Here is a 16952-nt window from a genome sequence, read left to right as displayed (position 1 = left end):
CTTGCTATGATAATAAATCAAAACATAAGTTCAAACCCTTACAAACATAATTAATCTAACCAACCTGCGATTTATACTAAATTTCAAACCCTGCTGTCAAGTCCATAGTAGGAAAGTAATTCTTTAGATACAACAAAAATGGTTTCCAATCTTCTTTAAAACATTCCAAGTTTTGATCTCTCAATAGTGCTGTAAGTTTTGCCATCTCCACATATTCCAAAATTTTTATCAGCCAGTCTTCTTTTGAAGGCAGTTCACTAGACTTCCATTTCTGTGCATATATAATTCTAGCCGCCGTGGAGGCATACATAAAAAATGTTAAATTGGTTGTAGAGATTGCACCTTGTGTTATTCCCAGCAGGAAGGATTCTGGCTTCTTAGGAAATGTCATTTAAAATATTTTCTTTAATTCATTATATATCATATCCCAATAGGCTTTAGCCTTCCCACAGGTCCACCACATATGAAAAAATGTGCCTTCAAAATGTCCACACTTCCAACATTTGTTTGAAACATTTTTATACATTAATGCCAGTTTTTTTGGTGTCAGATACCATCTATACATCATTTTATAATAATTTTCTTTGATAGCATAACATGCAGTAAATTTTAAGTCATTTTTCCATAACTTTTCCCAGGCTGCCATTTCTATATTACGCCCCGCATCTTGAGCCCATTTTATCATAGTCGTTTTAACCACTTCCTCTCTTGTCTCCTCCAAAAGCAACAGTTTATACATTTTAGATACTAATTTTTCATCGTTTTGACATAATTCCTTCTTGAAATTTGAAGTCTGGTCCTCAAATCCGACATTAAGGTCCTTCTTATACATCTCATTTAACTGATGATACTGAAACCAATCTCTAACCAAATCTTGTATTTCAGTTAAGCTTTTTAACTTACAATCCTTTTCCTGAAAATGTAACAAATCCCTATAGGTACCCCAGCACATTTGCATATTTACTTCTTTACGTGATAAGGCTTCAATAGGACATACCCATAAAGGAGTTTTAGGTTCAAACCAATTTTTGTATTTTAACCACACCCTCATTAAACTCCTTCTCACATAGTGGTTCAAAAAATCTTTATGTATTTTACTTTTTTCATACCACAAATACGCATGCCATCCAAACCTTCTGTCAAATCCTTCTAAATCAAGAATTCTAGGGTTTCTTAACGTTATCCATTCGAACATGTGAAAATGCTTTCTGTTGAGTTGGAGCACTGGCAGGTGCGTAACAATGATAGGGCAAGGGGAGACAGTTGTCTGGGGGCCCCACTGCCTGGAGGGGCACCCCAGAGGCACCTCATGTGACTCCCCATTGCCCCCTGCCCTGCCCCAAGGCTCCTCAGCTACTTGCCCTGTTCGCCGTCTCTCCTGCTTGTTCTGCTGGCCCCCAATCGAAGCAGCAGGCAAGCTGCAAAGAGCTCCTTTTCTCCCGCCTCTCAGCTGATCGGCGGGTGGGCGGGGCTTCCACGGAGGCCTCTGTGTAGGCCGCAGTGACGCCTGAACTCGAGTAGGGCCCAAGCCAGCCAGGAAGGAGGAGGCAGCCAGAGTGTTCTCTGCAGCAGAAGATCCCTTGCGGCCCTGCTTAACCCAGACCAGCATTTGCCAGGTAGAGTGTGAACTCCTTTTTGTGGTTACCTTTCCCGCCCCCCCCCCCATATATAGGGATCTGCTTGCCATAGGGCTTGGATATGGGGGGGGGGGAGGGACCGAGAAGTCTCTGAATATTTATTTTGAAACAGCTTGGAAAATTTGCTGACTTAAAAAAAACTATCTAAAAAGTCCTATAAGTGGCTTGTTTCATGGCAGAAAATTGCAAAAACTTCTGGAACAGTATTTTATTAATTTTATTTATTCATTCATTCATTCATTTATAAATGCACTTATGTTCAAGTTGTTTTGTAACCCAGAAAGTCTGAGTGAGAACTGTGAAGCATGTGTGGTGCTTTTATTTTATTTTTCTTGTGTGTGAACTGCTCCCCAATAACTTGCAGGGACTTCAGGGTCAATCTGGCCAACATGTGAATGCAGCACCTCCATTCCAGAGGAGATGTGTCTTAAAGGGCTTTAAAAGCCTCCTGTGAAAAACCTCCTGCAATCAAACTTGACTGAATTTGTTCAGAATTCTGGGAAAACAAACATAGGTTCACCCTGCATGGTTGAAAGTCTCCTTTGCTAATCTGCAGCGAGGGGCCCATTTTAATAATTCATCTTTCTAGTGTGTTCTAGGCATTAAAAGTAATACAAATGTATAGTACTCAATGTATATCACTATATATTGTGACATGTGTGTGTGTATTCAGTGAAATGTATTTGCAGGCAGCATACTTATTTTGGAATATCAGACTTAAATCCTTGGGGGCCTGGGGTGTGCGGAGGCCCTGGACTTTGAGGCGCTGGGGGCCCATTTTAAAATCTTGTCTCTGGGCCCACTCCAACCTTGCTACGCCCCTGAGCACTGGTCCAATATCAGACTATTGATTCAGTGCCTGGTAAGCTCTGTATCATGGGAAGAGTGCTGATCTTGTGGCAGCAAGCATGACTTGTCCCCTTTGCTAAGCAGAGTCTACCCTGGTTGCATATGAATCACTGCAAGATATTTCTCAGGGGATGGAGCCGCTCTGGGAGGAGCATCTGCATGCTTGCATGTGGAAGGTTTCAAGTCCCCTCTCTGGCATCTCCATGATAGCGCTGAGAGATATTCCTGCCTACAACCTTGGAGAAGCCACTGCCAGACTGTGTAGACAATCCTGAGCTAGGTGGACCAATGATCTGACTCGGTATATGGCGGCTTCCTATGTTTGCACTGCAGTTTTGCATTATTTTTCATCATATGTGCTACTGAGCTCTGTATTCTCTACCTACACAGGCAATGTTCCCTAAAGTTCCATGCAAGGGTCTTTCCCAGCCCCACCTGAGCATTCTAAGGATTGAAATTGGGCCCTTCTGCATGCAGAGCATGTGCTATACTGTGTTTACTGTACCTTCACTTAATGGTATGCTGAGTGGAAGGGCTGATAGGCAGGAGCGATGCATACAAGGAAGCATCCACTACTGATTAACAGGACAGCTGAAAGAAAGGACATCTATTAACATAATTTCCCAGTGACACATGAGAGCAGATTCTGCAGTTAGTTTATGGAGACGTTGTGCAGAAATCTTTGATTCAGGATGACAGGCAAAAATACAGCAATATTAGCCAGGAAAACGGAAGTCTTCCCTATTCAGGCTAGGGAAGCATGAGGTTTCTGCCTGTTTGTCAGATTAAACCATGTGACTGGAGCAGAAAAATATACAACTCAACTGTATTGAGATATGAAAGACCTTGAACTGAGAACAGACATATTGAGTGATAACTTCTTCAGGGTTGCTGGGTTTTTCAACTGCAACAGGTTGGCTTTCACCATTATAATTTTCTAGAGAGAGCCAGTGTAGTCCTGAGGTTTGGATAGATGTCAGTTCACATTCTGGCTCTTGGAGAACATATGTGTTTGTCCTACACATGCCATCTGTAAAGGGTGTGAGGGAGCTAAAATATGCCTTGTTAAGGGCTGATTCACACAACCACTTGCTGGACTGTTTTCCGTCTAAGCCACTCTTTCTTGCCAACCAAGTGTCATCTCTTTATGACAGACCTACACAACTTGTGACTCACTCAGCTCTCCGGCTATATGCCATGCAGCCTATCAGGCATTCAACTACCTTTCAGTTTTTGCAGTCCCGGGCACACACCAAAACTAAGAGGCTAATCAAGCCTCGGATGAGCTAAACAATATGCCTTGTGAACAGTGGGGGTTTGAACCCAGGTTTCACTAGTACAAATGCAGCACTCACTGGCTCTCTAAATATTATTCCTTCATTGATTATTTTTGTTTATTTATTTCTATTTATTCATTACATTTATATCCTGCTCTTCCTCTGAGGAACTCAGAGCGGTGTACATGGTTATGTTTATCCTCACAACAACCCGGTGAGGTAGGTTGGGCTGAGAGATACATGATTGGCCCAGAGTCACCCAGTGAGTTTCATGGTTGAGTGGGGATTCGAACTTGGGTCTTCCTGGTCCTAGTCCAACACTCTAACCACTACGCTAGGCAGGCTTGTAAGCATTTCTCATGTTCTCTTTTGGGGCAAAATACATGATCAGCACCAGAGATTGCTGTGACTGCACAGTTTGTTGTGAACAATAATGGGGAGGAAGCTGCAGTTCAGTGGAAGAGCATCTGCTTTGCATGCAGAAGAGCTCAGGTTCAATTCCTGGCTTCTCCAAGTAGGACTGGGAAAGACCTTTCTGAAACCTTTGGAGAAGCACTGGTGATCAGAGTGGTCATTACTGAGCTAGATGGGCCAATAGTCTGACTCAGTTTTGTAGTTCCCGTGATTAGTACTTCGAAAGGAGACACATCCTACCCAAGTTTGGGAGCTATGCACGTGCCTGTCTTGTGATAGTCTGTGAGTGTAAAACAAGGTAGGAGGCAGGGGTTTTGATCATTTGCTAATCCCCAGCTGGACAGGACAGTTTTTCCTCCTATCTTTTTCTGAGAATGGCGACAGAGTCTGATAGGGTGTACTTGTTCTGATCCATCCCTTGCAAGGCTCTCTAAAGTAACCGAGCAGGGGAAGCAAGTTGCCACCAGTTCCTCCTCTAGTGTAGTGTCCTTGGAAAGACTGCATCAGGAGCTCTTGATCTGCTCCTTGCAGGGCTGTTCCAGGGCAGCACACAAGGAAGGAAAGTTCCCAGCAGCTCCCCTCTTTGCATTGTTCCTTTTCAAAGTGTCAGATTGGAAGCTCCTGATCTGATCCTTGCAAACCCATACCGCAAAGTGAGTCCCCAGTTACAGTGATGGATGCTACTCTTGCTTCTCTTCCTTGCTATGTCCTGCCCTCTGTCTATTCAAAAAGCAAAGGGCAGGGAAATTAGAGTGGCAGGAAATTTCTTTAATCACTTTGTGTCACTCCCATTTCCCTGCCCGCTCCCTTTTGAATGGGCAGAGTGCTTGCTGAACATGGCAGGGTGGGACTTAGGAGAGAAGGACAATGGCAGTGGCTGATGAGCTGCTATGAAGAATATTTTAGAGGGCAGCAGCGGTGGGTCTGGGCAGGATGAGGGAGCCTGAGTTGGTGGCAGACTGGTAGAGGCAGCCAGTCTGCCAACCCACCACTTCCTTTGACTGCCCCTCCATGCCTCACGAGTGGGCCAGCCCTACTGAGTCCCAAGAGAGTTGCTTCATCATCATCACCACCCATATGCTATAGGCTTCAGGGATCAGCAGTGAGCTTTTGAGGGCTCTTGGCACCTGCCCAACAATGTCGACCGCCGGCATTGGCCTTGCATATAAATGATATGGCCTCCACAAGCACAAGCCACCAACTTGCTGTCTTTGAGATCTCTTATGCTGCTATTATTAGACTACATTCTATTAATGATTAGTGAGAAGAGCCTCTAGGCGGTTTGCGGGGAGAGGGAGAGCGGGCTTAGCCTGCTCTCCCCGCAGATGAGCAGATAGTCTGCTTTGGGTGGCCGCAGCGTCCGCCCACATGACTGCCAGCTCTGTCACGGAGCCAGCCGGGGCTGGGAATTTTGGGGGGTGCTCGGCCCCCGGAAGCTCCAGCATGCCCTGCATGAGCGCGCAAGGCATGCTGGAGAGACCCCCAAGCCGGGAGGCTGCTTTTCAGCCTCTGGCCAGGGGTCTACTGATGATTAGCCATGCCGCGGCAACTCACGATTGGGAAGCCAGGGTTAGCGGAGCACCTGGGCTTCGGGGAGGGCTACTTAAGCGGGTGACCCGCTTAAGAACCACTGGGCTCGCAGCCAAGCCTAGTAGTTCTCACGATGGGACGAAATCGGGGCATTTTAGATTTTGTTTCCTTTTTGTTTTCTCTCTTTACTATGTATATTCTGTGTATATTGATGTTTGATCTAAGATCGTAAATAAACAACTAAACTAAACTAAACTAAACTAAACAACTAAACTAAGTATTCCTAAGGGGACGAAATCAGGCTAGCAGTGGCTAGCCTGATTTCGTCCCATCGTGTGAATAGCCTCATTGTGTTTTAAATTTCTATACCACTTCAAGGGCCATTGTCCAAAACATAGCTAATACATTTTAAAATAAAACTAGTGTGCTGTGAAAATCCTCCCAATTCATGGTATGCAAGCCAGTGTTTTACACTCAGGGCCGCTAATTCACAAGCATATTATTTATAATAAGATATGTTAGTAGCACCTTCATAAGACATGATAAAGAGAGTTCTGCACAGTCATCAACTACACTTGATGCATCTGTTGCTGGACTGTACCATTTCAGAGGATGTAGGGATGGCTAGAGAGGAACCAGAATGGTTATTGGACTGACTTCCCAACAGAACTAGACTGAGACTGTATGTCTTAGAGCAAGGTTTCTTAACCTAGGGCCCCCAGATGTTGTTGAACTACAACTCCTAGAATCCCCAGACATGGCCTTTGTGGCTGGGGATTCTGGGAGTTGTAGTCCAACAACATCTGGGGGCCCAAGGTTAAGAAAACCTGCCTTAGAGAACTCACAGTTGACTGGATCAGTGGATGTGTCACAGCTGCTTCAAGTTTGTTGCGTGCAAAGTTGACTGTAGACATGAGATTTCTATTTTTATATTCTTGTTAAGTATGTTTGGTTAGAATTTTTGTGGCTTTCTTTATATTTAGCTACAACCTTTTTTTTGTAGGTTTGTTCCATACATAATTATTGTTATATCCTTTTTGCAGTGCAAGTATGCATATAATCCACACTTTCTTTGCTGTTCTTCTGTAATATAGCATTGAGTTCACTTTTCTCCTCCAAAGTAATACAACAGATTGGTCAAACAGGCTTAGCTGGTGCTCTTTGTAAAAGCGGCAGCACCGGAAAAATATTGGGTTGAGGGGCACAGAAGAAACAGAGTATAGTGCTGGAGAACGGTAAAGTTTTTGTCCCATATGGCAGGTTTCTGCAAGAGAATAGCAGCATATTTCACATTTAGCACCCCCATTTTAAAAAATGTTTTCTCTGAAGCATATCCTTTTTTTTGGACGGAATTTAACTTCCATGTAAGCATTCGTAGGGGCTGTAGCCTTCTTTTAATTTCCACTTTACGATGGAACTAGCTATGGGGCAAGGGGAGGGGCTACTTGTTTATGGGAGTGTTTGCACTGCCCCCCACCTCTGCCCCATCTATGCATTACAAGTTATGGTTCGGTCCTGAAGTGCATGCACAGTTGTCTGCAGAGCACAGGGATTCCATGTCCGGTGTACAGAGTTTCTTCTTCAGCTTCACAAATAAAAGTATGTCAAAAGGATTCCCAGAAGGCAGGATTTTGAAAAACCATGTACAGTACATAATTCTAAACCTCTGGACTGCCCTCACAAAACTCGGACTGTTGACTTCTTAATGTGTGGCCCATTCAGTCTGGAGAATGGAGTCTAGAGTCCTGAAGAGAGGAGAGCTGGTCTTGTGGTCGCAAGCATGACTTGTCCCCTTAGCTAAGCAGGACCCGCCCTGGTTGCATAGATATGAATAGGAGATTTGATGTGTGAGCACTGCAAGATATTCCCCTCAGGGGATGAAGCCGCTCTGGGAAGAGCAGAAGGTTTCAAGTTCCCTCCCTGGCATCTCCAAGATAGGGCTGAGAGAGATTCCTGCCTGCAACCTTGGAGAAGCCGCTGCCAGTCTGTGAAGACAATACTGAGCGAGGTGGACCTATGGTCTGACTCAGTATATGGTAGCTTCCTATGTTCCTATGATCAAGCCACCATAGTTCCCAAATCCTTATAGTACATCAGTCAGCTGAGATGGCCAGGACCATCTTGGGGGGACGAATCCTCATTTTGATTTTTGACGAGGCCTGCATACCTAGAGATTGAAAATAGGTGTCAGCATTGTGATACTTTCACTCTCAGTGTGTTATCATGCTTAATTTGTTGTCCTGGCCATCAGGCCTGCAGCAGCCACATTTGCAATGGTGTTTTAAAAGCTTTTAAACATTTTGAAAAAACAAAAACTACTATAAAATTTTATTGATGTTGTCAGAGGAATGGAAATGAAACTTGGCAAGAATGTCCTCCAGAGATTACTCCATGGAGAAAGTACAATACCATTTCTTCTGTGGAAAAATGACTGCAATTTTACCCTAGTTGTTTGGGGATAGGGATAAAAAGGGGTGACTGCAACAATGCTGTCACCTATCTTCCCCTGCTAACTGAGCAAAGACACATCTTTTAATGTGGTGATTATCTTATATTTAGCAGGGGGAGAGCAACTGGCCCTATCCAACCCCAGCACAGCATCCCTTCCATGGCTGTGGCTGGTATCTGCCTTATGTTCCTTTTTAGACTATGAGCCCTTTGGGGACAGGAGACCATCTTATTTATGTATTACTTATTTTTCTGTGTACACCTCTTTGAGAACTTTGGTTGAAGAGTGGTATATAAATATTTGTTGTAGGAGTAGTACTATTTTCCATCTCCAGGGAGGGTAGATGTTGCCAAAAACCACAATGAGCATTTGTCCCCTGAGATGGTACTGCTGGCCAAAAATTGTCCTGGCTCATGGACTATTATCTTCGGACAGTGGTGTGGTAACTGCTATGCAGGAGTTCTTGCAGTTTGTTTAATCCCAGAGGTAAACACACTGCAAATATCACAGGTACAACTGTCTTTCTCAAAGGCAGCAATATCGGCATTCTCATAAGAGAAAGGTCAGGGATTTAATGGGCCAGAGAAATTGAATTGCTCCTCCTTTATCATGACAAAGGTGGAATATACCAGTGAGGGGGAGAAAAGGTGTGTTGAGAGGAGAAACCTGCCTTTTGCTGAATTTGCTTTTTGATGTATATTTAGGGTTCTCTTTAATGCTCTGGAAGTTAGGCCTGTTCTCACATTACTTTTCATCTTTTCAAGGTGTATTTAGGAAAGAGGTTGGAAAAGGTGTAAATGGGGCCTGATGAGACACGTCATACAGACCCAAATTCGAGAGCTCATGGGTTAACTAGTTTCTTAGGAACCCACACAGACTCTGCAGGGAGTCTCATTTTATGTCCCTGGCATCTCCAGTTCAAAAAGAATCCTAGGCAGCAGGAATCCTAGGGAAAGAACTTTGCCTAAGACCCTGCAGGGCCACTGTCAAGTATTCACAAATGGCCTTCCCAAATATGCACAAATGGTCTGACTCAGTACAAAGCGCCTTCATGTGTTCAGACTCTTTAGACACTTTTACTTTCAACAAAATTAAAAGCTGTGCTTGCTGGGATTGTAAAATTACATTTATTTTTTTAATGCCATTTCTTCTCTTTTAACTCCAGGCGTTCCTTGCCTGCCAGAAACGCTGAATCTTCACAAAGAGCAGCAAAGGTCAAATACACCAGGGGAAGTCCAGATGTTTAGCCAATCCGAGTTGCGGACCATCGAGCAATCTTTACTTGCAACGCGTGTGGGAAGTATTGCAGAACTCAGTAAGTACAAAATCATTCCTAATCCCTTTCTCCATTACTTGTGTGAGCAATTAAGTGCCATTTTACACAGGAAAAAACACACTGGCTTTTGGGAGGGCTGTGGAAAGAACCTGCTGTGGCACTATGAGCACAGCAACACTGTATGCCGTTGGTTAAATGCTTTGTAACACAAGTTTCAGTAGTGGTTAACCACTTAGCAGTGTGAGACATTGTAAATTTGTTCTCAGCATTGCTAGCATGTTTGGGGGTAAATAGACGTTAGCAAAAGGAGCTTTTGGAACCTTGTAGGGGAGTGTGTGATTTGGAATGAAACAAACAGTGAGTGGGGAAAGGGTTTAGTGGTAAACCCTCTGCCTGGAGCAGGATGTAGGGGAAAGTGACTGCCTAAAGAGCCATACTTGGGGGGCAGGGTGGTAGTGCTGGGCTACAAATGCGATAGAAATAAAGTATACAAAAGATGAACATGTAGAGGGGGCGCTGAAGACATTCCTCACTTGGGGTGCCCATTGGTCAAGGGCCAGTGCTGTCCATTCACAGCTTCTCTACTCTAGAAACACATAGGAAGCTGCCTTCTACGGAGTCAGACCATTGGCCCATCTAGCTCTGTATTGTCTACATGGACTCCCAGCGGCTTCTCCAAGGTTACAGGCAGGAGTCTCTCTCAGCCCTATCTTGGAGATGCCAGGGAGGGAACCTGGGACCTTCTGCATGCAAGCATGGGGTTGTTCTAGGAAGAGCATCCCCATCCCCTAAGTGGAAAATCTTACAGTGCTCACACATGTAGCCTCCCATTCATATGCAATCAATGTGGACCCTGCTCAGCAAAGGGGACAAGTCATGCTTGCTACCCCAAGACCAGCTCTAGATTCCCATTTCTTAAAACTGCTTTTCATGTTTAAAAAAAGCATGAAAAATCAAAAGTATGGGATCCAAAGTCAGAATAGCCTTAATGATAGCTAACCTCTGGTAGGAGATAGCACCTGAAGAAGAAGATGTTTAAAAAAAAAAAAGCACTGGAACTAAGTTACATAGTTTGCAATGTGTAGTTAGCCCCGTTCATATTTATTTAATGACTGATTGCCTTTATTATGTTCCACCCTCTCCCAGTGAAGTCAGGGCAGTAGACATAGTTCTTTCCTCCCTTTTATCTTCACAACAACCCTGTGAGATAGGAGAGGCTGAGAGAGAATGACTGCTCAAAGTGCGCATTATGGCTAAGTGGGAATTCGAACCTGTCTCTTCCTACACATTGTACACTTTGATTTGCACCCTAGCTCTTACCCCTGAGCTCAATTGCCTACAATTCTTTATTCAGTCAGGGAGATGCCGAGACTCCTTCAAAGGGAGATAATTACTAAAAGCCATGGAGACCTTTCTCATGATCAGTGAGAAAGGGCTCCAGTCTGCAGGGGAGGAAGCCTTATAATGCCTGGCAGTCGAGCGAGGGCAGTCCTTCCTGGGAGCGAGGGCTCCTTCCTGGGTGGGTGGATCCCAGCCCCTGGAACTCCAATAATGCACCACGCAATATCCACCCAGCACTGGCCAGGAGGCTACTCGCCTGTAGATGCCGTGCGGAGTTGCGCGGCACCAACACACGAGCACTAAGCCTTGTTTAAGGGTGCCCTTGCACCCCAAACCCAGGCTAAGTGGGTTTGCCTCCACCGGGAGCTGTGCGGCTCCTGGCAGTTCACACTCACTGGCAAAACTGGATAACATGTGCTGGCAAAACTACATGTGAATAGCTCCATTATTTGCTATCTAAGTAAGTTCCCTTTTCTAAGAACCCATTAGGACAGAACTGGCAGAATCAGCTAGGTACTCAGGTAGGGTTGTGTATAAACCATCCAGATCCATTAGCCTTCAGTGGTAGACAGTGGACAGTTACCTAGAGGGGCAATGTGCTCTCCCTCACTGGAGGTCTTCAAGTAAAGCTTGAAGCCATTTGTTGGGGGGTGGGGTGCTCTAGTTCTGGATTTCCTGCATCACGCAGGAGGATGGATTAGATAGCCTGAAAGATCTCGTTCAGCTCTTATGATTCAATGGTTTTAACATGGAACTGCTATTATCTCTCTTTAGATATTTCTCTTAGATGTACCCGTCGCTAATCCCATGTGTGGCAGCTCTCGCAAGAGTTTGCGAGCAGCTGCTGGATAGTGACGGGGATGGGCGGGAGGGAAGAAAATGGCGACGGCAGCAGCAGCCTGGCCAGGGGTCCGGCAGGGGAAAAAGACGGTGGTGAACGGCAGCCAGCTGATGGGTGGGAAGAGAAAATGGTGGGGGCGGGCGGCAGAAGAAGGTGGTGGAGGCTGGGCGGGAAGAGAACAATGACAGCAGCGGCAGCAGGTGGGCATTTGCAGGGAAAGCAGCGGCGGTGCGTGGGTGGGTGGGCAACAGCGCAGGTGGGGGGAACGGGGGCGGGGTGGAAAGTGGCGGCAAACTAGAGACGCAGATGCTCTGTGCCTGGCCCAGCTAGTTGTTGTTGTTGTTGTCATTGTTACTGTTATTGTTGTTATTATTCTGCCCCTCCAGTACAATACTGCTTGGGATGGCTTATAACAGTAAAACAATAAAAGTAATATAAAATTTAAAACAATAAAACAAATATAACACATTGTAGAATAAAAACAATTAAAACAAGCCTAATTAAAAATTTAAAACCCATCTGGTTGTAGTAAAACTCATTAAAAAGCCTCTTTAAACAAGTAAGTTTTAAGATCTTAAAAAAAAAAAAAAAAAAGCCCCTAAGGAGACCATCCATCTGTGATGAAGGAATTAATCAGTACTTCCTCGCCCAAAGATCACGTCCGTTAATCCAGATCGAATATGTGACCTGCTAGATGTGTTGAGTCTAAAACACAATTGGATTCCGTTGAGCCAAACTATATGACACCTGTGTGTTAAAAAGCAGCTTAGGGGGGGGTGGAATTCACAATGGAGAAGTGAGGGGTAAGAGTCTGGTAAAACTACCCACATGTCACACATCCATGCATTTCATGCATGTTTGTAAGAACGTGTACGTGACAGGGGGTGGAAAACAGCCTGAGAAGTTTGGAGAGGTTATTGTAATCTGTTTGAAAGGTGGATTCGGTTGTTTGGGGCAGCAGGCAGACCAGAAAATGGAATATACACCAAGCGAAAAATGAAATCTTTCCCCCGTTTCTATACAACAGAAGCAAAATGGAATGCTAGTCTAGTCTTTCACCCAGCTCTTCTGCCCCTTCAAATTGCTGCTGAAGGACTTCCAAAGTCCTTGTATAGGTGCCTTCATCACTGAGGCACCTATTCACTGATGTGCTGATTCTACATTTCTTAAAATAGGCAAATGAATCGGCATGTTCTGTCTCCCAAAATGCTGATAATAGGCCCTACTATTCAGTTCAAAATATTTAGAATTTATTTAAAGGTTCTGTGCTCTTGGAGAGTTTTTGTTGCAGCAGGCATGTTAATCAATTGAATCGGGTGGAGGAGAGCAGCAGGAATTAATGACGCTCCTTTCTGTCCATGGTTCATCCCCCAGCAGGGCTTTATACCTTTAGAACTGCTCCTGAAGCAGATTTTGCTGGACAATGGCCATAAAGTGATAGGAAAAGCTCTCCTTTCTAAATGTCTGCAAGCCTATCTGCTGTTAAAAGCACAAGAGGAGGGCCAAAAAGAAAAGAAAAGAAAAGAAAAAGTAGCAATACAGTATTGCCAACAGAGCAGAGTGATAGCCTTGCCTTGCCTTGTGTTGTATTGTGCTTGTAACAGTGGAGCCTTGTCATAAACAGCCTGCATCATGGAGGAGGAAAGGGTGGTAATAGAAGTGTGTTTGTGTGTGTGTGTGTGTGTGTGTGTACACGCAGGCGGGGTGTGTGTGTGAGATTAATACCAGCTTGATATCAGTGCAGAGATTAAGTGACTCCCCTGTTATACCATCTTCCTGATTCATTTCTGAGCACAATTCAAGGGGCTAGTTATCACCTTTGAAGCCCTGAATGGTTTCAGACCAGGATATTTGAAGGACTGCCTCCCCTTGTATGAATCTGTCTGAGCACTGACACCAGTCAGTGGGAGGGAGTGCTTCATGTCTCTGCTACCTTTAGAGGTTCCATTGGTGGTGACTTGAGACAGATTGTGGAACTCCTTCCCCCTTGAATACTGGCAGGCTTCTTGTCTGACAGCCTTTTGCTGAGCAGTAATAACTTCTCTTCTTTTTAGGCATTTGAGAGATGTTGAGCTGGTTTTTAGCCCTGCAATTTAGTGTTCACTCTGTATTTCACTTTGGTTGCTCTTGTATCAGGATACTGTTTTTTAAAGTGACATGCTATCTTTATTATATACCAGTTTGTGTTCTGTTTGGGTAGAAAAGCAGTAAAAACAGTTTCTGTGTAAACCACTTTGAGAACTGTGGTTGAAGTGCAGTTGTCGTAGTAGAATAAAAATGTAATTAATAAATATGCTGATAGCAGAGGAGGCTATCCTCCACCGTTCCTTCCAACCATGTATGAGTCAGGGTCTCCTCCACAATGCTGTTTGTTCACCTGGTAGCCTAGTCCGCAGACCTGTGTAGTCAGGCCTGAAGGAGAACTAGGCCTCAATTAGAGTAACTGCTTCGAGGGTGGGCTTCTCCAAATAAGTAAGAAAGCATGGGAGAATCAAATCCCTGTGGCCCAGTCCAGAGGGGCAGGGTTTACTGGACAACAGCCTATAGAGCAGGGCTGCTCAACTTCAGCCCTCCTGCATATGTTGGCCTACAGTTCTCATAATCCCTGGCTATTAGTCACTGTGGCTGGGGATTATGGGAGTTGTAGTCCAAAAACAGCTGGAGGGCCCAAGTTGTTAGAGCTCAATTCTTCCCTGGACTGATCAGCAACTATGGTAAGAAAAGGGGAGACTAACAGCCTTGGGCCGGGAATCAACAGAAAATTCCTTATCTAGTAAGCAGGAAGGATAGGGAGCATTGCTCCCTCTAACAGGGATTCCCAGATGCTGTTGACTACAACTCCCATAACCCCCAACCAAAAGCCATTACAGCAGGGGATTCTGGGAGTTGTAGTCAGCAGCATCTGGGAATCCCTGTTAGAGGGAACGCTGATAGGGAGCAGTTTAACTAGATGCGTCAGGGAAATTATCTTTGTTTAAGGACTTGGATCTGACTACATAGTTCTTGTAATTCTTGGGGAAGGGTTTTACTTGAATGGAAGCAGTTGTTGATGCCTCTATAATTTCCTTTATCATCCAATTATTAATAAATCCTTGTTGTTATAGAGTGTCATTCCGTATTGTATCCTGCCCTAGTCACATGCTCTTGAAGGCCTAAGGCTGCTCAAGCCTTGTAGGGAGGGATTTTCCACTTTACTCTCCTGGAATATTCCCTTGGAAGGGTGAATTTGCTATATTAAAGCAAATATATTATAATATTAAAAAGTAGATGGTGGTAGCCTACCCAAGACTCCTCACAGACAGATTTTGTATCTCTCCCGACACTTTTGATCATTACAACACCACTATCTTACTGGGAGCAGGGAAGAAATGTGTGGACAAGACCCCTGCTTGCTTAGGTATTGTTCTAGACCCGCCTGGTTCACCCGGTTGATGAATGCATGGTAGAGGGGAAGGCCACCTATCAGCTGTCCCCATACATGAGGCTTGCTGCCCGCAAGATGTAAACCAGAACAAAAACAGTTGAGAAGGTGAGGGAGAGAGAGAAATAGGCAAAAGAGCTGGGGCTGGGATTCTCCCACAGTCTGTTTATTGCAATGAAGTTATGTATTTACAGAGCCAAAACATTGGCTACTAGGGATGTGCGAACTGGCTCAACCTCAATCCGCTTTGACATCAAACTTGGCTGGGTCGAGGGCTTGCCCTCGGCTCACCCTTGAGCCAAACCAGACCTGGTTCAACTCGAACTCAAGCTGAACCCTCCTGGGGGTTCTAACAATTTTTTAAAAAACAAAACAAAATTCAGTGCCTCTGAGGGGCACTGCTTTGACTGTGGGGAGTCCTCCAGCAGTTCCCTCAATCTCCAATTAGCCTGGTTCAGGCAGTTTTTTTACCATTTCCTGCCTGTTCTGGGCCTCCTCATGCTGTTGGTGGCCATTTTAGTAGCCGCCAGGATGAAGAGGCCCCCAAATGGCTGGAAATGGCCAGAAATGGCTGGGAAACAGCCCAAACCGGGTCAGTTGGAAACCAGGGGAGTCTGGCTGCTGGGGGGAGGGGGGACTATCAGTGGCCATGGCAGCGCCCCCTCGCCCCGGAGGAGGTGAGTGTTTTGTGTTTTTTTAATCCCATTATAATGCCTGGACCAGCTCGAATTCGAGATGAACTGGGGGGTCTGTTCAGCGGGGTCAAACAAAGCATGTCTGGTTCTGCTGGAGTCCAGTTTGGACTCGAACCGAACCAGGCATACCAGTTTCATACATGCCTCTATTGGCTACAGGCCCCTGTAGCCTTAGAACGTGCATGTTCAATTTCCTGGAGTCTGTTTAATTGGGGCAATTCCCACCAAAACATTTAGGGCCCTACAACATATTAGGTATGTTTGAATTGTTTAGTGAATCTGCAATTAGGTTTCACTCTACTGGAATACGCTGAATCTACCAAGCTGTTGTATCTGCTTTAACACTCTGCTTCACTTAGTGTGATTGTTGCTCAATGAAAGTACTTTGTTAAGAGCTCTCTGTCTGCTTGGACTTATTCTGTGGCAATACTACACAAAATCTTACACTGCAGAATCAGATTATTCTGCAACAAATGTACATTTTTTCTCAGATGTTGCAGATAGATGACACATCTTTGAAGGCTGTTCTAATGTTGTATAGAACCATATTTCCCCACATTTTTGCCAAACAGGCTTTCGGAGTGACTTGCATAAAAAACAAAGTACTATCACGTTGCAGTGTGCAACGAATTATGCAGACGGGGTTTGGGTTTTTCCATTACAGAATTAGGTAGATGTGTGCAAGTTTATCTATGTGCAATTTGCTGCAGAATTACTGATCATTTTATCTGAGGAACTCCAGAGTGGAGCAGTACATCCCAGGGATATCCAGTACTCTGATGGTATTCCACTGCCTTGTGGGAATGTTTTTATTTTGATGAGCCTCATAGTTGTTTGCCTTTATTTGGCTGCCTTCGTATTTGAGGTTGTATTTTTTTTTAAGCTTTTAAATCTAATATTCTCTTTTTAAAACTTTCTCTTAAGATTGTATTTTTATGTTGGCTGCCTTAGCGTTCTGCTCTAGAACTGGAAAGGCATGGTATAAACATGTCCTTCCTTATCAATAGAGAAATATATGGATGTGTTTCTTTGATTTAATGCACTTGTATCCTGCTTTTCTACAATGAAACTGTATCCAAAGTGGTTCACAAAAGGACCTAAAATGTTTTGATCCTTTTTGCTGTTTCTGTGGTTTTAATTTGCTGTTTTGCTGAGATTGTTGTTAGCAACTTTGGTTTAGATTGTTAAGGAAAAAAATTTAAGACCCAAATAATAAATACAT

General features: G+C 44.4%; 1 protein-coding gene across 7 annotated transcripts in view; it reads left to right on the top strand.

The window, feature by feature from the left end:
• Positions 1-16952, top strand: part of ABTB3 (ankyrin repeat and BTB domain containing 3) — a 448319-nt gene that overhangs the window by 301327 nt on the left and 130040 nt on the right. For all 7 annotated transcript variants that reach the window (XM_053258103.1, XM_053258104.1, XM_053258101.1 and 4 more), the window contains one exon: positions 9322-9471. In XM_053258103.1, the coding sequence (XP_053114078.1) occupies positions 9322-9471 (150 nt within the window). The remainder of the gene's footprint in view (positions 1-9321; positions 9472-16952) is intronic.

Source organism: Hemicordylus capensis, chromosome 5, assembly GCF_027244095.1.
Source record: "Hemicordylus capensis ecotype Gifberg chromosome 5, rHemCap1.1.pri, whole genome shotgun sequence".
In the NCBI taxonomy this organism is placed as follows: Eukaryota; Metazoa; Chordata; class Lepidosauria; order Squamata; family Cordylidae; genus Hemicordylus; species Hemicordylus capensis.
Note: the sequence above shows the minus strand (reverse complement) of the source record. Positions and strands in the feature narration are given on the sequence as shown.